Genomic DNA, 23,524 nt, shown 5'->3' on the forward strand with positions numbered 1-23,524 from the left:
AGTTATGGTGGCTTGGCAAAAGGGCATGTCATAAACCATGGTTTATAAGCACTATGACTGGCTTTACTTATTGCCATATGTAAACTAAACAGGATTCATACAGTATGCTAACCATAGACATCTCTTCTTAAACACAACAATGGCATATTGAAAAATAAGTGGTATTTTACAGCTTAAGATGTATCATTTAGTTTTTGAATCATGTTGCATGTAAATATGTAAAAAGGGGAATTTGTTAGGGCATTGCAAAGTGCTTTACATCCTTTGAAAACATACATTATGCTAAGCTATAGTGTAGCTTGTTTAATTTTTATTTTGTATAATGTATGAAGATAATCAGTTGTGTTTTATCCCCCATGGTTAAGCAATCCATAGTTAAATGCAATCTTTGAAACAACAATCTTGCTCTTTCTCATGTATATTCTTATTCTCCTCCAACTTTTCTTTACTCTGAGCAAACACTAACAGCATAATTTTTAATGACCTATTTTTGTCTTAGCATGTTAAAATGATGGTTTATGCATAACTAGTGTAAACTCAATTATTAGGACATTCAAGAAATTGAGGCAGTTAAAAATTTAGCATCCCAATATTCTGAGCTATTGACATGTTCAGACCTTCGAGAAACAACCTCATGAAATGCTGTCAGTCAGTAGTGGGATTCAAATAATTTAACAACTGGTTCTCTGCCCTAATGATTTTTTCCAACAACCAGTTCACAAAACTGCTCAGAAAGTTAACAACCGGTTCTTCTAAAGTGGTGCGAACTGGCTGAATCCCATTGCTGGGCATGGCCAATCCCCTTTACCCGAATACAAAACTGATCACATTAGGCTGGTGATCAAAGCCTCTCTAGGCTTTGATCACATTAATCAATTCAGCATTAAGATACCTGTTTTGTGGGTGCAATATAGTAGTGAATAGATTTCCAAGAAGAGTTCAAAGTGCTCCTGTTGTCTTACAAAAGCTATAATATTTAGGAGCATCTTCTCCAAGGAGAATCTGCCCTATTTAGGCAACTCAGATAGGATCTAGGAAGTTTCTTCCCTTTGTGAGATGAAATGGGTAGAGACTTCACCTCACAACTTTCTTGGTAGCAGCTCCCTCTCATCAGTATCTGGATGGCCCCTATTTGGGTTATATTCTGGAAAAGTGAAGACTGTTCAACAAGGCTCTTGGAGGCTCTTTGCCATCAAAGCTCCTGATTACTTTGTTTCATTCTGTTTTTTTAATATTTGATTATTTTTAATCATCATATTTCTGCATTTTAATTATGAACTGTCTGGAGTGTTGTAAAGAAACAACATACAAAGGCACGAGTACATAAATAAAAAACTTGTATTTCATTTCATTGCATTTCATTTTTAATCTTTGACATAGTGATTTTCATCTGGAAAGGTAATAATTAAAGATAAATTATATTAATGTCAACTGAATGCTGCCCAATTAAATATCTTCCAAAAATTTCAAGATTTGAAATTAATTCATAGAGCAAATTGATAATCTCTTCAACCTCTATGGATTTTAAAATGAAGGCAGTTCAAAAACTTCATTGAAGTGCTATATTTTATCTTGTTTTTACTGCCTTTGAAGTTCTGCTAAAGGATAAACTACAAATCTTTATCAAAATAAACTATTTTTAAAAAACTATAATCTATTTTTCCTAATGAAAATACAAGGTTATACACACACAAAAACAGAAAAAAACAAAAACAGTTTATATCATGAACTGGTGAGGGAGGCTTCTATTCTTTGCTTTAGTGGGATTGTAGGGGCTTTGTTTGGGGCTGAGGGTCAATTTGGGTCTGATAGGATTAGGCAATGAGGGAAATTGGGTTGGGCCCTAGTTATGAACAAAAATCAGGAAGAAAGAAATGGTGCAGCAATCTCCACTTTGTTAGATTTATTTTCTCCACCACAAACTAATGATATGTATAACAAGCAGTCTTAAAATTAATAGTAAAGATATCAAATGTGGTAATAACCTTCTGTCATTTAGGACCAACCCACCAACAATAAATAAACAAGCAGTCAAATACTTGGCAGACTAGCATTTGGTAGAGCAACTGTAAAGGCCTTGGAAAAAATATGCAGAAATTCTGATGTAACTATATCTATAAAGATCAGAATAGTGTAAGCAATGATACTTCATGTGATTTTGACTTTGAAGAAGCAAATTAGTTGATGCTTTTGAACTTTCAAGATTTCAAGGCCAAAGTTTCTGATATAGGCATGAAAAAGAAAAGACACTCATACCAAAAGACCAGGCAAACTCCATCCCTATCTTCTGAAGATACTCTTTCAAAATCAAACAGAAAAATACCTGTGTCAATGATTGGAATGTAAAATAAAACAATGGCACTGAATAAGATTTTCATCTCAGAGATAAATGGAAATACATCTTAAAACATGCTACCTGTTTTCAGGAAACTAAATTGAAATAGTTCAATCTAAAGAAATTGTTTATGATAGAGCAAAAGGAAATGTCCTCCTACTCTTTCATAGCCCCTTGAAATAGGTGGGAACTTTTGAGGGGGCTGGAAGAGTATTTGGGGAAGGGACAGAAACTTCTGGTTCCACAATCCTTACTATACTGCTGTTTTCTGCATCCAGCTCTCAGTTTCTGTGCTCAACAGACAGTATAGCAGCAAATAATAATAGCCCAGGAGTAAGACGCAACAGGAGTCCCGTGTACACCTCCTATAGATTCAGATAGCAATTATTAGGCAAGTCTGCCTAAGGCCCTGAAAGGCTCTTGAGTATATGATACTAGGTTATTGGATCACTTATCTGATTATGAGGCCTGTGCAATGCTCCTAAAGAAAGATGAAAAGGTCCTTTGGAGCGTGCAGGAGTGTGACTGCAGCAAGTCTTAAAACCATATGTATCTTTTCCAGATTGCTAGCAGCTGCAGTGAACCAACATGTAATCCTATACCAGGGGTGTCAAACTCTTGTCATCACAGCGGCATCACGTGACATATCGGGACTTTTTCCCCCTTTGCTAAACTGGGCATGGGCATGGGCATGGGCAACACGTGACGCATCCGTCTGCAGGCTGGGAGTTTGACAGCCTGTCCTATAGGAAGGCCTGTCTACTTTAAATAATTACAGATACAAATTATGTTTGTGCCTCCCCCCAGGATACAAACCACCTTTTTGCATTCAAATATTGTATGAAACCTGATTATAATGCAATTCAGATAGTTATATTCCAAATGGTAACATCTTAATGCGTTGCCGAATTCTCTCTGCATGAACACATACAATAAAAATGAAATGTTTAGTGTTTAGTTCCTCCTATTCTTCATGAGTAATTACCTTCACAAGATCTAGGAAAACAAAACAAAGGCAAAATTAGTAGACCTCTGGTCTAAGTAATTGTTAACTGAAAACACTAAATATTCCTCAGATATTTATGCTGCATTAAATTTTGCCATTCTAAAACATGAGCATGTTGCGTTTCTCTGAATACTTGAACAAAGAGATGCACTTGAACAATATTTGGATCCATGTCCTCATCCTCTTACTTTTGCTGCTGGTTACAAGTCTTCATGGAGACCAACAAAGCATTCTTATTGCCAACTGTAGTATCAGCATCCGAACAGCTACCAAAGAAACAAAAATGCAGAGTTTACTTCTCTGTTTCCTTCATGAGAAAATATGTAAAGTAGAATAGTAAACTAAGAATTATATATGTCCTTTTGTTTTAATATCATTCTGCCACAATATGATAGTATTTAAAAAGAACAAACTCATATAGCATTGGTACTATATTAATATCACAAAGTAATGAAAATAGGTCTTCTGTCTTTCTGCAATGTTGACAATGTTTGGCTCAATGTTTGTGTTAAGTTCGGGAAGTAACGAGGCTGGAGACCAGGGTAGTGACAACAGCTCTTTAATATATGGTGAACCCAGCAACCAGGCTGGGGAAAAACCTCTCCTTATATACAGTTCAACCGGCGGCTTCAACCAATCAGCAACGTGCTTGTTTCCCGCCAAAATATTTAAAGATACATTACACTCCTTCCCTCCCAGAAAACACTTTACCCATATTTACATGATATTTACATATTATTTGTCCACGTAATCACGCAAATAGACTGGGCGTCTCCTGACTCTTTCGGACCTGCGCAGTACATTCCCTGGGAGTGGGTCGAGCTGACCGGAGGGGCTGTTTGCTCCTCTCAGCTCCTCCTCTAGGCCATTCAGCCCTGGATTATTAGCAGAGTCGTCCCTGCTGTTTTCTACTGGAACCTGTGGGCGTCGCTGGACCTCCGGAAACTCAGATAAGTCCTGCGATTTTTCCGGGTTTGAGTCAGCTGTGGAATCAAACATTGTATAGTCAGGGCCTGTTTCGACTAATTCGGATTGTTCGGCTATGCGTTTCCGTATTTGGTCTATGTGGCGCCTCCATACTCGGCCGTCCTTTAACTCCACCAAGTATGATTTTGGACCTGTTCTGTTTAGGATTTGTCCTGCTATCCAGGTTGGGCCTTCACCATAGTTGTGTGCCCACACTCGGTCTCCTATGTCCATTTCTCTTGTTTTTCCGATTTCCCCCTTGTAACCCTCCGGCGTATAGTTTGGATTTAAACGGTCTAGGGGGCACCTGAGCTTTCGGCCCATTAATAATTCGGCTGGGCTTCTGCGGTTGTGACACAGGGGTTCTGTGTTGGACGTCCAGGAAAACATCGATTTTTGTTTGCCAGTCGCCTGGCTTAAGTCTGGACAATGCCTCTTTTGCGCTCCGGACGGAACGCTCTGCAAGGCCATTCGTCGCAGGGTGGAAAGGCGCCGAGAGGGCATGTCGGATGCCCTCTTCTGCCAAGTACTCCTCAAATTGGGTTGCCGTGAATTGCGGGCCGTTATCGGAAACTAACGTGTCGGGCAACCCATGGGTTACAAATAGGTGCCGTAGGACTGAGATCACGGCCTCGGCTGTCATGGATCTCATGAGAATGATTTCCAGCCATTTGGAGTAGGCATCTACTACTACCAGGAAGGTTTGGCCGTGGAAGGGGCCGGCAAAATCAATGTGTATTCTAGACCAGGGCCCCTGGGGTCTCTCCCATTCCCGAACCGGGGCCGTTGGGGGTAGCGGTCTGGACTCTTGGCAGGCCTGACATTTCCCTACCCTTTCAGCAATTTCTGAGTCCATTAAAGGCCACCACACATAGCTTCTCGCTAGACCCTTCATCCTTACGATCCCCGGGTGCCCCTCGTGGAGGAGATCCAACACCCTTTTCCTCAATTTCTCTGGGATCACCACTCGATCCCCCCATAGCAGGCACCCCCCTTGAGCCGACAGTTCCCCACGTTTCTTTACAAACTCTTTAAAACGCCGCCCGCAGCGGCCACCCTCTTTGTACCCAACCAAGTACAGTTCTCAAAATAATGTCCGGTATGATGCCCGAGCCACCTCCTTAGATGTGACTGGGCCAGAGTCCAGAGAGTCAATTAACAGTATGGGCGTCCCGGGTGGGGTCTCGATCGCCCCTGGTAGTGGGCATCTGCTTAATGCGTCCGCATGCCCCAACTCTTTTCCGGTCGATGCTGCAGTTTGTAGGAGTAGGCGGCTAAAAGATAGTCCATCGGGTCAATCGGGCGAAAGTTCCACAGGCGTTGGGCGGTCGCCAGCCAGTAACCCTAACAGTGGTCTATGGTCTGTAACAATTTCAAAGTCTCTACCAAAAGCGTATTCGTGAAACTTTTTACCCTGACACTATAGCTAGAGCTTCCTTATCCAACTGACTATAGTTCCTCTCTGTCGAGGACATCGTTCTGGAATAGAAGGCTATTGGGGCTTCTGTGCCATTTGGAAGCCTGTGGCTGAGCACAGCCCCCACCCCGTAAGGGGAAGCATCGCAAACTAATACCAATGGCATTGTGCTATGATACTGTATGAGTAAACTATCGCTTGATAGTAGATGTTTTACTGCTTCGAAAGCCCTAGCTTCCGTCTTTCCCCAAGACCAAGCAGTATTCTTTCCCAGTAACTTATGTAGCGGCTCGGCAACGGTTGCCTTATTTTTCAAAAAGACCGCGTAAAAGTTCACTAGACCCAGGAATGCCTGTAGCTCTGCTTTGTTTTTAGGCGCTGGAGCCTTTCTTATTGCCTTGACCTTGCTTTCAGTGGGGTGGATTCCTTCCTTGTCTATTCTGTAGCCTAAGAACTCTACAGATTCTACCCCTATTTGGCATTTGTTCACTTTAACCTTTAGACCGGCTGACCGGAAAATGCCCAGAACTTTTCTCAAACGTTCCCCCAATTCTTCTAAATTTTCGCTGATACCAATACATCATCGAAATAGGGGACTACCCCCGGGAGCCCTTGCAGAAGTCGCTCCATTAAATTTTGAAATAGACCAGGAGCCACACTCACCCCAAACTGTAACCGGGTACACTTGAAAGCACCTCTGTGAGTCACAATTGTCTGGGCTTCGGCTGTGTTGGCGTCTACGGGCAGTTGTTGATAGGCTTGGGCCAAATCTAACTTGGCAAAAACGTGCCCTTGCCCCAGCGAGTGCAGCAAGTGTTGCACCACGGGGACCGGGTAAGCGCTTTTTGCAAGGCTTTGTTTAACGCCGCCTTGTAGTCAGCGCAGATTCTAACTGACCCATCTGGTTTCACTGGGGTGACGATTGGCGTCTCCCACTTTGCGTGATCGACTGGCACCAGAATCCCTGACTGATGAGCTTGTCTATCTCCTTGTCAATCTTGGGTTTAAGGGCAAAGGACTCTCCTTGCCTTTAACTGAATGGGGCTACCTGGGGGTCTAAATTGAAGGAAATAGGGGTCCCCTTGTACTTGCCCAGGCAGTCCTTGAAGACATCGTCGTACTCGTTCATGAGTGTGTCTTTTAGGTTAAAGTCACTTCTGAAGGTGCCAGTCACTCCCATGCCCAATGTCCGGAACCAGTCTAGTCCCAACAAACTTGGCAGGGTCCCTTCGACTATCGTGATGGGCAGGGTCTTCTTGTGTGGTCCGTACTCGACGCGGACGGAGGTGGTCCTCGAACAGGGATGCGATTCCCTTGGTAGTCGTGGAACTCGTAGCCGCTGTGTTTGCAGTTTGCGTTTGGCGATTCTCGCAAAGCTTTCGCAAAAGTGTCCCAGGACATGATTGTGATCGCTGACCCTGTGTCCACTTCTAGTCGGCACGGCACTCCTTCGATTTTCGGTTTTGTGAAGATTTTCTTCTCGACGCGGGTTGCTGCACGGCCTATTATCACGGTCGTTCGATTTGAATTCGCGCCCTTTTTGTTTTGACCAATCGCGGGTCGCCTTGCCGATCCTGCGCTCTGATTGGTTGGTTTGAATTTTCGGCGGGAAGGTTGGGGTGCTCGACAGACTTGAGCCAGGTGCCCCTTCTTCTCGCACCGCCGACATGTAGCGTCCTTGAACTTGCATCGTTGACGCTGGTGTTGCCCTCCGCAACTTCTGCATTCATCCCGGTCTTCTTTGCCCCTTCTCTCGGTGAGGCAAACTCCTTCCTCATCCTCGCCGTCTGATTCGGTCTGGATTTCTTCGTTGTGGACCGGGGTTGATTTCGCGCTCGCCGTTGGCGTGAGTGGCTTCTGTAGGGTTTCCGCCGCTTGGGTGGACATCTCATGAGCTCTGGCTTCGTCCAGAGCATTTGCCAGTGTTAGATTGCTTTTTGATAGCAGCCGCCTCCGCAAACGAATGTCTCTGACCCCACGGATGAGTTGCTCTAACAGCTCCTCATCCAAGTCTCGGTACCCACAATCCTTGGAGGCTTTTCTCAGGGCGGCCATGTAATCGCTGATGGATTCGCCCTCTTGCTGTCTGCGCTCTCCAAATTCAAAACGCCGTACGTATTTAGACGGTGTTGGCGCGAAATGGTTCTTCAATAGATTTTGCAGAGTTTGCCACGATACCGATTGTACCGGCGTTGGCTCTGCCAGGGCTTCCGCGATGTCGATGACCTCGGGACCGCAGTGGCTCAGGAAATATGCCCTTTTGCGGTTGTCTGGAACTCCTTGCAGTTCGTTTGCCTCGAGGAAGCTCTCGAAACGGGTCATGTACGTTCCCCATTTCTCCCTGGATGGGTCAAACGGTGCAGGCGGAGTGTAGCTGGCCATCTCCGCGTTTCTGCCCTGAGTTTGCTGGGTTCGGTTCTTCCGTGCGTTCAGCTCGTTCCTGGTGCTCTTTAGCCTCGAGATCCCACCTTCATCGCCAGTGTTAAGTTCGGGAAGTAACGAGGCTGGAGACCAGGGTAGTGACAACAGCTCTTTAATATATGGTGAACCCAGCAACCAGGCTGGGGAAAAACCTCTCCTTATATACAGTTCAACCGGCGGCTTCAACCAATCAGCAACGTGCTTGTTTCCCGCCAAAATATTTAAAGATACATTACAGTTTGGGCCGCGGTGTGGCTCAGGCTGTAAGATAGCCTGTTATTAAACACAGCTGCCTGCAATTACTGCAGGCTCGAGTCCCACCAGGCCCAAGGTTGACTCAGCCTTCCATCCTTTATAAGGTAGGTAAAATGAGGACCCAGATTGTTGGGGGGGCAATAAATTGACTTTGTATATAAATATACAAATAGAATGAGACTATTGTCTTACACAATGTAAGCCGCCCTGAGTCTTCGAAGAAGGGCGGGATATAAATGTAAATTAAAAAAAAAAAGAAGCTTGATCCAAAATTTAAAAAGTGATTTAGTTTTAAAACAAAAAATATGATGGGGCAGATTATGAATTACATGGTGGTTAAAGGGACCAGAGTAGAAACCATGAAACGGTGAGTTCTAATACTGCCTTCGATATATACCAAACTGGGGGATTTTTGGCCAGTCACTCTGCCAGATCTAGGAAAAAAGCTAGGATAAACTACTACTGAAAAATGTTGCTAAGAAAACTGCACAAATTTGTCCATGTAGTTGCCAGGAGACAAGTCCGTTTTGCACATAATGTACATACATGCATATTTTACTTGCTGCAGGATTAACTATTTTCACTTACGTTTCTTTAAGTAGGCTTTTTAGCATAGTTTGGGGAAAAAATCACTACACATGTAAATAAGAAATAATTAGAATGCCTAGAACAAAAATATTCTGGCTCCAGAACCAAACTGCTTTCAGACCAGGTCAAGGAGATTTGGGCCAAAATCTGGTTTTCTCTACTGATATGAGAGAAATCTATCTCCTTGGATTGTGCAGCAGCACTTTGGATTGATGATTGTGTATAGTTACAGCACCTGTGTGCTACTCTTTAACATTGTCATATCTTTTCATTAGATCAAATAGCTCCCCTCAGTCCCTTTTTGAAATTGAATCCAAAGCATGGTACAATTCTAGTATCTCCCCTGCAACCCCAGAGGAATGTCCCTTACAATACTTCTGAACCCTAAATCTGCTTTTGGCCTTGGTCTAAGGATAGATTTGGGGGGGGGGGGGAAATGGACAATCATCAACTGAAAAGCAGTTGTTTCTGTTGAACTGCCAGCTATTTTCTCATTTTTTATTACAATGAATAACCAAAAATAATACAATTCAGCACAAAATAGAAATCAAGACAACAATCTGACCTTAGGACCTTTCACCGCGAACTTAAAACCTATTTATTCCGCCTTGCTGGACTGGCTTGATTTTTAAAATTTTAATTTGATTTTATGGGTTTTAAATTTTTGTCAATTTTACAGGGTATTATTGTATTTTAAATTTGGCCATTTGAATAAGTTTTTTAAGGGTTGTTCTTATTCTTAGTATTGTATGTATTGTTCCTTTTGTATTTTATTCTGGCTGTTCACCGCCCTGAGTCCTTCGGGAGAAGGGCGGTATACAAATTAAAATATTATTATTATTTATTATTAAGATATAGATAATATTCTCTAACTGCCAAACCAATAAGCAAAATAGCAATTTTTCACAAACTGAAGTGTTATTTTATGTTCTATATTGGACAGTAGAGAGGGGAAAAACGGAAATCTGCCTGAACAAAAATAGAAGAATAAGTATGACAAGTGAGAAACAGGCAAATTTTGGCAGTATATTGGGACATGGCTAATTGACGCCCCTCTCAAGAGCCACAAGGACCAAGCATTCAGAATAAAGAATACTTGTACATCGGCTCTGCAAATCTGCTCAGGGCATCACATCAAGATGTACTAGTGTGAATGCCCTTCTCAATTTGGTGTGAGTAAATCCATATAGACAGTTTGCCATATTATATGGACTCTCTAAATTGAAAACAATTAATGGAGGGTTTTTTGTAAATCCTCTAGCAGTCTAGACAGCAATGTCCTATATGACAGTCTAACAATTTTCTTTGATTAAAAAAGTCCTATGATAAGTAAGGTTGATGAGTGCAGGGCTATACTAGCCATCTTCTGTTCCATTTCAGCTATCTAATACAGATAGTCCTTGAGTTATGAATGCAATGGAGCCTGCCAATTACATTCATAACCAGAGGATTCATAGGAGTGAATTGCATAACTTGACCACGATCACTCCCTGCTTTTGCCCATGCATTCGCTAATTGAATGTGTGGGTTGCTAAGTGCACATGAGGCATTTGCAGTGGGAAGGCCATGGGCAGCCTAGTGATGGAACGGGCCACCTGCTTAAGACCACCCAAGGCCTCCCCTGACCCACTGAGTTATCTCATGCTCCCCACAATTGCTTCCCCCCCATCCTGTCATCCTTGGTCTGCCAATGGAGACTCACTTGCAAATATCTAGCGAGCTGTCTCCTCTCCAGCCTCTTTGCCTGCTCCCAAGCTCCAAAAGAGGAGCAATGAGAGCAGAGGGAGAACAAGACGAGCACTCCCTGGTTGGCTTCTCTGACTCACTGAGCTGCCCACCGCTTCAGGAGTGGTGGGCAGTCTCGGTGAGTCTCTTTCAAAGACTTCCATTGTCAACGCAGAAAAGCATTTGCAGTGTTGCTTCAAGCGTCCCATTGGCATGCAAACACTTTTCACTTGGAGACTGGAAGCTTCTGATCTCACACAACTTCAGGCACCCATCTGCTTTTGCAGAGACAATTTACCCCGGTTGACTCATTCTGGCTGACGCGACTGGCCATCTCACCTCAGCTGACTCAACCCGGCTGACTCGTCACAGCCAACTTGCCATGGAACAACTCAAGAAAGAGACACATGAATTGTTGTGGGCCTTGTTTTGCTTTAGATTTGAACCTTCTCAAGTTAGTAGTCCTCAAAACTGGATTGAGCTGAAGTGTAGAGTCCCAGTGGCTTGTTGGCCAAGGCATGCGCTACAGTACATTGGCCAAGCTCTGGAGCAAGTGTGGCACTCCCAGAAAGTCTGTGAACAGATCCAGGCTGAGGGCATTGTGAGAGGAGGCCTGCTGCTGCCATTTTTTCCTGGCACACCCACTGCAAGGGCCAGCGATTCTGCTGAAATCAGCGGTACCAGTCCCGCCAGAAGGCTGCAGTGAGTCAGCAGCGGTGAGTCAGCCATGATGAATTGTCCTAGATCCTTTTCAAATATCAAAACTCCAAGGCATGATAATCTTAAAGGTCAATGCTACCTGTCATGCCATTTGAGATGCTACCGGTAATTAAAAATGATTATTTCTCTAATAATTAGAGGAAAAGGAGATCCAATAAAATGCTAGAAGTAATGAATATAAAAAGTTCCATAACTATCAACCAAAGGTAGTAGAAAGCTTTTTATTCCAACAGTTTCTGTTTTCAACAGAACATTGGAAAGAAAATTGCCAATGGGTTCAGGAATCTGCCAATTGGTCAGCATGATAACTTTCCAGAACCAAAAAGGAATAGATCTAAATATGGTATGTTGGAAGAAGACACACACACACACACAAACAAACACAGAGTCTGAAAATGGGTCACATCTCACTAGTGGTTACAATGAAAACAATTCCAGCAAAAAAAAAAAAGCAATCCATTTTTGTAAGAGAATAATCCCAAAATCTGTATTTTAGGTAAAATAATTTTCTCACTGAACAAATATCCTCAATATCAGATGTTCCTGATAGTTTTTTTTTATTTACTGCTAAAATAAATAGATTGGTTTAAAAGATAAAATTGTCCAATCTCAAGTGGAAATTTTTTTAATTTGTATTACAAATGTCAGATATGGGAGATTCCATTCTATACCCTACAATGAGCATCTCTGCATTTGTGGAGCAGCAGAGGTAGAAGACCTGGCTCACATCCTATTTGTCTGTTGCTTGTATAAGGGGGTGAGACACAGGTACCTTGGTCCGTATACCAAACATGACCCATTGGGATCCCCATATTAAAACAACTTACTTTATGTGCGACCAAAACTTGAAAATAACATTTAACAGAACACAGTACTTAAAACAAAATGGTTCGGTTGAGATCTGCATACATGGGACTGATTGAGGTAGATTGTAAGGGTGACACTGAAATATAATTTTATGTCATTTTATTCTATTTTATATATTTATGTATTAAATTGTATTGTATCTTATCCTATAACTATTGTATTTTACCCTACTCTTATTTTAAATTGTTTATATAAGATTTTATTGGCAATATGTGTTTGCACCTTGTGCTTTGATATGGCATATAGGCTAATCAAAGCTATCATTTTAAACTGTATTTTATTCCAATTCCATTTTAAATAGTTTTTATCAGATTTTAGTAATAATTTGTGTCTGGAACTCTGCACTTTGAGGGCTAATCAATAAAGTAAAGTAAGTATTAGAAACGCTGCATCATTCAGGGTGGGACAGAACAGAATTCAGGAAAAAAAAGATGACAATAGAATTTATCCCAGTTAACATCATAATAAAGAATTGTTTTTTAATCAAAAAGAAAACATTATTAAGAGATGTACCTGTATGATACTATAGAATGTTGAAGTTTTTGTTTATCTGACAAAAAAAGAAAAATATGTTACCATTTTATATTAGAAATTAAAGATATGCACAAATAAACTGTCTTCTGTTTAACAACAGCTCCTCCACCTTTTCTGGATTGTATTGTCTCAATTTATTCTTTCTAATCCAGCCCTTTATCAAATTCAGGCAATGTTCACAAGTACCAATAGGTGCTTGGAACTGGATGATAAATAGATTCCCCATCTATTCTTACGTTATGAGGGGCCAGGAAAGAGTCTACTGTTACACAAATACATGCACAGTTTTGGATTATTCACTCACACAAGCCGTGCAGATCTCACAGCAAGCCCTTGCTTCCTACCTGAATTTTCCTGATAAACATGGCTAAAGCATACAAACAGGTGGGAAATAAGTAGGAACACAGTAAATCACTTTCATATAAGCACCAAGCCACATAAGTTTCCTAGTTTAAAGTTACAGTAAAATGTTATTGATTGCAATGTACGTTTGTTTTCTCACACACTCATCCCCACTTGCCCGCATTCTTCTCAACTGACCTAGACTGTGCAGGCACTAACTAAAAGGGAATGGAAGCTGTCAGGTCCAGATCCAGAGTAACTCAAAGGTTGGATGGGCTTCAGATTTTCAAAAGAAAGCAGCCCATTATATGCAAAAAGCTGATGGAATCATAGTGAAAAAAAATCTCAGTGGAACAGATGAATACACAAACATCCAGCAGGCAATTCCCCAGTGAGGGAAGTTTTGATAAGGATACCATTCACATATAAAAGGTCTGTTTAAAGAATGGCATGGTCAGGGCAACTTGAACCTTTCAAGGAGATACTATTCCTGAGGATAAGTATCATATCGAAGAAGGCATGCCATCTATGTCCCATCAAATGATACAATTTTAAAAATGGGACCTGGATTGTAGGCACTGTGTCAAATATTACTTGTTGGTCAGAAACAATGGGCAAAGAAACAATGATCACCCATGGGCAAAATGGATGATCCCTCAGTTAGTCAGGCCCTATGCTATAAAGCAGAGGCCCCCAACCTTTTTTGTACCATGGACTGGTTTCCAGGAAAACAAATTTTCCATGCACCAGTGGTGGTGGGGGAGGGGGAAGGGGAAATGGTTTTGTGCACTACCTCAATCCCACACATGCACAGATGAAGCTTCACTCACTTACATGGCCCAGTTCCTAACTGGTCATGCACCAGTACCGGTCTATGGCCTAGGGATTGAGGATTATAAATCATGTTATGGGTCACAACCAACATCTTGAATTGCACCTAGAAGCTCACTAGTGATCAGCAGAAGTATTACATGGGCATACTAAGATGTGCCCATAATTGCCTGCATCTCTGGTTTTTGGATCAGCTGCAGCTTTCAAGTGATCTTCAAGAGCTGCCAACCTACAGTATATATTACAATAGTCTATATCAGAGGTTCCCAATCTTTTTCGCCCGCGGCTCCCCCGGAATTCCGACCTGCAACTGCGCATGCGCACCAGACGCGCCCGCGGCTCCCCGGAAATCCGACCTGCAACTGCGCATGCGCACCAGACGCCCCAGAAATGGCGCATCAGCGCCGGACCCAGCGGGCGCAGATATTCCGCGGCGCCCCCATGACGATAGCGCGGCTCCCTGGGGAGCCGCGGCTCACAGTTTGGGAATCACTGGTCTATATGCAAGGCATCAAACAGCACTATACTAGTCTTGAAATTTTCCACAGATGTTCACAGCTCTCTTTGATGACTTTGTCAAGAAATCAACTGTGATTGAATGCCTAAGAGACCATGGACACAGAAAAAGTTAATGAAATAAAATAGCGGAATGAAGCCTTCTGTATCTTGCTTTTTATTTTGCCCCCAAGACACTCTGATTAAACAAAATGTGGATATCAATGATCACTCTGATTTGAGGATACATTGTCAGTCACTGAAGCCAAGATTCCCCCTCCCTTCCCTTCAACCAAAAGAGAATATTTACAAGAGCAAATATCAATTTTTCAAAATTCTGTTTTAGTATATTACAATGCTCTCAAATACATATTGGAAGCAGATTTCCATGAAAGATTTTTAATCAGAAACAGAGCATATTAGAATTTTCCATTCTACTCTTAATTGATTTGATATCAAAAATAATAGGAAGGAAAAAGCATAAAACAAATACTAAGATGAGTATCTATGAGTCAAGGAAGCAATTAGAAAAACAAGGGTGTTGTCAATAATTTGAATATGAATTTAACTAGTTAAAATGAAATTAGCAATCAAATATGAGCTACTAACATGGATGATATGCTACAACATTGATCACTACTACCTACCTGTTACCTTTTTGCAGTGACGGCAATTGAATTTTATGCTGACCATGCTGACAAGGATTATTACAATCACCACCATAATAACAATGAAGATGATGATACCTAAGTGGGAGTGGAAAACATCCATAATAACGTTTCTATTGTATATCATTAGATACTAACAATGTCAATGGTTACCAATACTGCCTCCCCCAGGAGGAACATAACCAAAGGTGACCAGCTCAACAATTCTGCCTAACAAACATTATTATGATTGCTCAAAAGGGAAGGGGGAGAATTTCAGTTTTAACAGGCTCACCTTCTGAGTTCTCATGCTCAAAACTAAGCAATAGAATAGAGATGGGTACAGAACTCAACAGTGTGAGCTAAATGAGATTGGAGATCTACATTGAATTCTAATATGTCCCAGGAATCAGTGTTAAGGTTTTACTGCCTTATACCCAGAGGTGGGTTTCAGCAGGTCCTGACCAGTTCTGGAGAACTGGTAGCGGAAATTTTGAGTAATTCGGAGAACAGGTAGTAAAAATTCTGACTGGCCCCATCCTCATCTATTTTCTGCCTCCCAAGTCCCAGCTGATTGGGAAGAAATGGGGATTTTGCAGTATCCTTCCCCTGATTGGGGCGGGAATGGAGATTTTACAGTATCCTTCCCCTGCCACGCCACCAAGCCCCACCCACCAAGCCATGCCACGCCCACCAAGCCACACCCACAGAACTGGTAGTAAAAAAATTTGAAACCCACCACTGCTTATACCTCATGAGATCTAATGGTTTAATAGAAACCTCCTCACAAAAGATTTAATAGGACAAAAACTGATAGGTGAAAGCTTTACGAGAGAAGAATCAAATAAACCAAATAAATGTCAATAATATTAAACTATTTCCATTAATATTTCTAAATGAAACAAAACTTATGCCACCATGTCTACCAGGGGTGAAATGTAAAATTTGTTACTACCAGTTCTGTGGGCATGGCTTGGTGGTGGGGGTAATGTGACTGGGTGGGCGTGGCCAACTTTTTTTTTTTTTTTTACTTTTAAAAGCATTTTTTCTACAACCTCTTCGGCCAAAGAGGCTGTAAAAAAATGCTTTTAAAGGGTTCTGACGATCCCAGCTGAGCCGCATGATCATCAGAGACTTTTTTTTAACTTTTAAAAGCATTTTTTTGGCCAAAGAAAAATGCTTTTAAAAGTAAAAAAAAAACCTCTGATGATCGCGTGGCTCTGCTGGGCATGGGGGGGGGCAGGGATTTTTGCTACCGGCTCACCGAACCACCCGCTACCATTGCTATCAGATTGGGCGATCCGGTCCGAACGGGAGCATTTCACCCCTGATGTCTACTTACTTAATGCTGCCACTGTTAATGCTGCTGATTTTTCTTCTGTAGGATAAGGGGTAGTAGGAAAATCTGATTTTTCATTCTGGAAATCTTTTGTGAGAATCATCAGTTTAGATGTACCTGTGGAAACTTGGAAAAAGAGGATGCAGTTGAATAAAACAAATATCTCTTTCTTTATATTTGAAATAAAATAAAGTAAATCCTTCCTTTATTTAAACCATTGTCCATGGAGGTGCAACTTTGGGGAATAAGTGTGTTGGGCTGCTATAATAACTCTTACTCTTCAGCTGGAACTGAATCTGCATGGGAATTATTCCCTTTTAGTTCCACAATTCAGTAGGAATACCTAACCAAGGCAGAAAATCTTAATTGAAGATTTTGAACCTTGTTCAATTATGTTAAACTAGGATTCCACACTTGCTGTTTTCCTTGTGAGCCAGAAACAAAACCTAAGACTTATTTTTGGCTTTAAAATATTGGCTTTTTAGAAGAGCAAAAAGTCATGAATTCTGTTCAAAAATAATACACTAAACAAGCAAAGTGGGACTGACTAGGCAGGGTAAACCAACAATGCTACTTTGCCCTAGTAAGTAAAAGTGTCAAGGAATAGTGTTTTATTCTGACACATACCAGATCAAAATGGTTAAGAAAATATTGCATGATTATGCTGCAGCAGCCTTGCTTGCTAATCATTCTCTTTTTCCTATGCCCAAGATGCTAGTGATGAAATGTACAGCATAACTTTAGTTGATACTAGCAACATGGGACAAAAAAAGCCTAAAAGAAAATCAGTAATTACATTTTTTTTTCTACCAGTGTTGTCTGTCACACACAAATACATTCACAGTGACAACATATTAGAAAATAATTTAGACAAGCTAACATCAATCAATTAATTAATTAATTAAATTTTTGGACTCCTCACCTAGATGGCTGCTGAATGGCAAGGAAATATTTCTCTCCTACCAATGAGCTGCTGATTTTGCTGCCTAAGCTGACTCGCAAGTTTGGGGAAGGGAAGTTTTGAAGCTCCCTCTGGGAGCTATCAAAAAGTCATGGGCATTCATCTTTCTGTAGGTATTTTGGGGGAGTTTTAAGTGTGCCTGGGTCTTAATTTCACTTTTGATATTTGCCTTGCTTTTTGTCTTTAAAAGTACAATAGACCTGCTGAATGCTGATTTGTTTCAACCCCCTGTTGAAGTTTAGCTGTTCTCTTTCTTTTTCCTTTGATTTATGCTATTGTTCTAAATAACTTTCACTTTAACAGGGATTGCTTGTTGAAGGTGAAGTGCTTCCATTTGATTTATATTAATATTGGACTCTCACCACAGGGTTTTTGTTATCTTTTTAATTTACAAAATACTTGGTGTGTTCTTTATTTTATTTTCATTTTAATCTTGGATCGAAATATTCAGAAAATACCTTTCGTGCTTTCTTCTGCTTCAGCTACTTTATTCTCTGGTTAAGCTTCATAGAGCAACAATATACCACATTACAGTCGAGCAATGGCTAAAATCTGAGAAAAGATCTTTTGGCAACATGCAACTTTTAATTGAAAACTTTTAAAGAAATTTGATGAGATAATGCTCATAGAAAATATGCGGAGTCTTTGGAGAAATCTGATTTGAAAGCTGCAGATCAAAGAGATATTGACTGTCAGACAGAGAGCTAAGTAAGTTGATTCCATACATATCTCTGAACTTTAAATCTGCATTTGTTCGTAATAACAGAAACCTGACATGGAGAAGTGTCAGTTGGTTTTTCTTGAGGGGACTGAGGAAGATTGGAGAATGGATTTATTACTCTTAATTGCCAACCACTTTTATCTGGATGTTGCTGGGAAGATAGACCAGTGGTGAAATCTGAGCCGGTTTACTACTGTTTTGATGGCTGTGCATGCGCACTGTGTGTGTGCATGTGCAGTGCGCATTATGCACCAAATGTGAGGTGCGCACGCGAAGTGCACACCGAAAGGAAGTATGAGGTAAGTAGAACAGCGTGCAGGGTGGGTGGGTGATCAGCTGTGGTGCGTGATCTTTTTTTTACTTTTAAAAGCAATTTTTTTACAACCTATTCAACCGAAGAGGTTGTTAAAAAATGCTTTTAAAAGTTTAAAAAAAGGCTCTGACGATCATGCAGCTCAGCTGTGATCGTCATAGCCTTTTTCTTACCTTTTAAAAGCATTTTTTAAAAGAAACAGCAAGCGGGCAACCAGGCGATTGGGTAGGCATGGGCAGAGGGGCCAGGGATTTTTGGTACCAGTTCTCTGAACCACCTGCCGCTATCGCTAATGGATCAGCCGATCCGGTCCAAACCGGAAGCATTTCACCCCTGAGATAGACCAATTGTGGAGATTGAATATATTAGATTTAACTAGACAATATTCGATAAGAAATGGTATCAAGAAAGAAACGTGATATTTGATCCAGGATTAATTACTCTTAACTTGGTATGATTTTGGATAGATAAGATGCTGTGGCAAATTTTCTACAAATTGATCACAGTAACACTTTGTTAACAGAGGGTTTGGAAACTCTAATCTTGTTCTTTTCATTGTTATTGTTCTTCCTGTTAAATATTTTGTCATTATTATAGCATATAGATGACAGTTCAATAGTTTACAGATTTACTAGTTTTAAAAAATGGAGAGGGGAACTAATATTGTAGCAATGGATTAATCAGTACTTCACCAGGGGGGATAATATGTGTATGTATGTTGGATTTTTTTTTCTTTTTAATGCACCTTTTTAATGGCTTAGATGCTTTGTATTTTTTGTTTTTTTGTTTTTTAAATTTCTTTTAGTTTTGTATTTTAAGTTTTCTTTGAATAAATAAAAATAGTTAAAAAATAATTAAATTTGTTTCCCCTCTTTCTCCCCTGAAAATAGAGTACTTTTCCAGTTGGATAGCAACTGTTAAAACAGCTATTTTATGTAGTTTTTGAAAGGCTTTTGGAATAGTCTTTTCGATGAAGCATGCTTAAACAACTTTTGCTTTGCAAAACAGAAAGCTGTTCAGTCATCAGTTCACTGATAATCACTGATGTAATCTATATATAAAAGTGAAAACCACTCACGCATTAATCACAAAATCTGCCGAACTGTAAAGCCTACAAACTTGAAATTTGCCGCGTATGTTCCTCTTGGCTTCTAGGTGCTCACCAAGAAAGGATTTTTCAAAATGACCATCAGAGCATTAGTATTTCCTATATTATTATAATAACATGCTCTGATGCTAATTAGTTAGACATTCTACTCCCCCTCCCAACTTGAAAATAACTCTGGAGAGAATAAAATAGCATAGGAGAGGCTTCTGTGGGGCAAGCCTCATGGAGAGAAGGGGCTAGAAAGCCTGAGGGAGAGAAAGAGGTAGAATAGGGGAGGATTCAAACTGTAAGTCTCAATTTATCAAGCCCAATCACATAGTTTCGTAGTGAAGTATGGGGAGTCTATAATAACAGTAATAACAACATGCTGCTTGCATACAAATTATATAAATTTCTTTTAATATATGAATGTTAAGTAATAAGTTGCAGGCTGCCTAAAGGCAGAGAAAAGCAGTTTTTAAATGTATAAATTAATGTTGATTTCCTGTTTTGGATTATTTTCATTGTTTATTGCTGCCTTTGTTCCACTTTTACATAGTTGGGTGTCACATGATGCCTTGTATATTCTACAGAGAAAAACTGGGAAAAATAGTGTGGGAAACAGTCCTGGAATAGGACTGATATCTTACCAACTATCTAACAGTTTTTTTAGTTACTTTGATAATAATCTAAATATCTTAATGCACTTTTTCTCTCATAAACCAAGCTAGAATCTTTTAAATCCATAGGAAAACACTGATTACTGTGGAATAAATCAACAGTCACAGAATTTGCTTGGAACTTAGTATAATAGGCTTTGAGAATAAAAAGGAAGATATGAAGATTAATGTTTTATTTCATGGAGAAAAAATTACATTTCAAGCTAATTCTTATCCATCCAGTTATGAGACTTTGTTTAGTTTTCACATTGTTCTAAATTGAAAAGAAAATGGTGTTTTATAATAAATAGGAGCAGCTGTCCTCTACCTGCCAAGGAGGGAAGAAAGAGACTGCTATTCTCCTTGGGCTCAGGACCTACAAGCAAAATGAAAAACAAGAATGTTCTTAGAAGACATTTGAAGGAAAGTTCTGGTTTTCATAACTTTATGTATTTAAAGAAAAACTCATTCTCTCCCCCTTAACTTGAATAAGTGGGCATTATTCCAACAATGCCCACCTATTCCCATTCATTAGCCTCTAGTACTTCAAACTTTTTATTTATTTTATTTATTTATTTGTCAAACACAACAGTATATATAAGTATAAGCATGAAATAACTATACGAATTGGATACAGTCAAAGGGAACATTAGGACAGGAACGGTAGGCACGCTGGTGCTCTTACATAAGGCCCTTACAGACCTCTTAGGAAGGGGGTGAGGTCAATAGTAGATAGGCATGAAACTTCATTTCCTGTCCTTTCAACAAATATTTCAATGATCTTGAAAAGAACTTCATCCAATGTGGTATACTCAAGCTTGTTACATATCTCCTCCCCTCAGATTTCCATAAACAGTGTGGATCTTCACTCCCATATTGACACCTCTTTCCCATATGGTTTGCTCAATTTCTGATTTCCCCCACATGTTTTTAGATGCTACTGTTGTCCCTTTTATCTGTCAGTCTAGCTGATTTTCCATTTCTTTTTTATCTAATTTGCCTTTTCTGTTGCAGCCCTGTCCTCTGGAATAGCATCCCCCTGGAAATATACATGGGGTTCATCCTGCTTGTTCTTCCAAAGTCTTTTAACACCTGGCTTTGGTACCAGAGTTGGGGCTAAGGTGATTATTGAACCCCTCTTGAGTTTTTGCATGTTGGGGAGTGTTGTTTTGATTTTTAATATGCTTTTAATATATGTCTATGACATATTGCTCATTGCTTGGAATATTCTTGATGTGGAGGCCTTAACAAATTCAATAAATAAACATGCTACATGTGTGTCTTGTTTAATATTATTTTTGGCATGATGCTTTTGAAAATAAAATGTATTGTTTTAATTTATTAAAACAACTTTTTTTTGCAGTGAAAGGAAATTTGTCACTGAACTCTGATTGAGTTAAGATATTTATGATTTCTTTTCTGGGAAGATATGTTTCCCTGATTTTGAGAATAATAAGACCATTACTGTCCAAATGACAAAAGCTGATACTTCAGGAGTGGATTAAAGGTGGAATAGAAGCAGGGTCAGGCTACGAAAGAGGTTTGCTTATCAACTCCCTTAAGAATATTTACTCTAGAGAACGGAGCATGATTTGAGAGATACTATACTTAATTTATGTTTTCTGAAATATATGTATCATTTATTCTTGTTTACTTTTTTGTACACTAAATCTATTTCTCAGGTGAAACCATCACTATTAAGGCTAGAAAGAGAGAAATCAGAAATGGCAATAGTGACAGTTCTAGGCTGTACACAAGTGGTCTTCCAGTCTTTCTGTCTTCGTGATATCTTGCTGAGCCTTGATACATAATAAGCAAATCTTTCAAAGTTATTGTCTCAGCTATCTAGAGAAGGCGTGGTACATATAAAGTCATACCAGTATCTCCACCAGCCTAAGAAAAAGAATTTGCAGATACCTCACTATGAATTATAATTTGTCTGAAATTTAGGCATCAGATATGCACATAAAGTCCATTTTTGGTTCTATCTGTAAGCCATCATTTGTTAAACAATTATGTTATTTATTTATAAATGCTATATATTAAGTTATAACAATTAAGTTACATGAAGTATTATTATGGCTTAATAAGCCATTTCCCCCCACCCTTATTCCAGTCTACTTATCTGTAATGAGCCAATTTGTAATGTCAAGATTCAGAATCTATTTGTAGTACAATATGAATAGCAAGAGATTTCTAACAACAACACTTTTGACCATTCATGAATATAGCGAAACTGCTTTAGCTTATTTCTTGAAAATTTATTAAGCTGATTTAAGCTGAAAAAGAACATAGTTGCATCAAACTCAGCAGCATGAACAACTCTCCAGTGACTCAAGCAAAAAGAAGCCTTATCTAAACATGTTAGATTAGACATTTTTTAATTGTATCGTCACAGGAAAAAAAATTATGCAAGCTAACCAACTACTCTATTTCTGTTGATTTTCTAACTGAATGCAATGAAGGCTGCAATTGTAATCTTGATTATTAAAGAATTTCATGAGGCTTACTACCGTTTCCCCCAAAATAAGACATCCCCTGATAATAAGCCCAACTGGTCTTTTGAGCGCATGGCAATAAGGCCAAGCGCTTATTACAGGGTTCAAAAAAATATAAGACAGGGTCTTATTTTCAGGGAAACATGGTATTGAGTAGCTATATGATTGGTCAATATAGTACCTTACCTTGGAGAAGAACACAGTGACATATCCACAAAAATATTAACATTTTTAAAGCTATCATGTTTTCTTTCACTTGCCAGTCCTTAGTTCCTTACTGTTCTATTCATTCTGTGATCAGGGGAAAAATGGGGTGAACTTTGACTGTGTGAGTTGATTGTCCCAGGGCTTCCTGTTAAATAATAGAAGGAAGCAGGCTCAATCAACAAGCGGACTGACGCTGTGGAATTCCTCTCTTGCCTGTTATAGTTTTGACGGATATGAGACAGAATTAATCAGTACAAAATAAATTTAACCACTATTGTTATAACTCTACATACTTTCAGAATACCTATTTTCTGAGGATGATATTACGTGCATTAAAAATCAGACTTAAATATGAGGATAGGATTTGAAAATGAAAATTTCCCCATTCTGGTCCTAGAAAAAGGCCATGAAAAAGTTAGGTTTGACTGACTTCATAAGAAAATGCTTGTGAAGAGTCTCATCCTGTTCATCTCATTTTTAGATGGTTAGCTAAGTACCATCAATGCAGGCCAGAGACTCGGATGGACAAATGTCTGTAATCTGCCTCCAGCAATACTCCATAATGCTTTCAAAGATATTCTAATAATATC

The 23,524-nt window shown here is 39.9% G+C and overlaps 1 protein-coding gene across 1 annotated transcript; it reads right to left on the reverse strand.

Moving 5' to 3' along the window:
• Nucleotides 1–1,335: 1,335 nt before the first annotated feature.
• Nucleotides 1,336–23,046, reverse strand: ECSCR (endothelial cell surface expressed chemotaxis and apoptosis regulator). Its single transcript, XM_058178896.1, has 7 exons — nt 22,914–23,046; nt 20,558–20,605; nt 16,492–16,614; nt 15,150–15,248; nt 12,814–12,850; nt 3,530–3,607; nt 1,336–3,331 (listed from the first exon to the last, which is right to left on the reverse strand). The coding sequence occupies exons 1-7, from the start codon at nt 22,969–22,971 to the stop codon at nt 3,307–3,309; spliced, it is 468 nt and encodes a 155-aa protein (XP_058034879.1). The 5' UTR covers nt 22,972–23,046; the 3' UTR covers nt 1,336–3,306.
• Nucleotides 23,047–23,524: the final 478 nt, after the last annotated feature.

Source organism: Ahaetulla prasina, chromosome 3 (assembly GCF_028640845.1).
Source record: "Ahaetulla prasina isolate Xishuangbanna chromosome 3, ASM2864084v1, whole genome shotgun sequence".
NCBI classification, from domain to species: Eukaryota; Metazoa; Chordata; class Lepidosauria; order Squamata; family Colubridae; genus Ahaetulla; species Ahaetulla prasina.

Coding starts and splice junctions, on each gene's coding strand:
- ECSCR (XM_058178896.1), bottom strand. CDS start 22,971: ATGATAGCTTTAAAAATGTTAATATTTTTGTGGATATGTCACTGTGTT. Junction 16,615..20,557: donor CTTTCTTCCCTCCTTGGCAG/GTAGAGGACAGC, acceptor TCTTTTTCCAAG/TTTCCACAGGTACATCTAAA. Junction 3,332..3,529: donor ACTTGTAACCAGCAGCAAAA/GTAAGAGGATGA, acceptor TTGTTTTCCTAG/ATCTTGTGAAGGTAATTACT.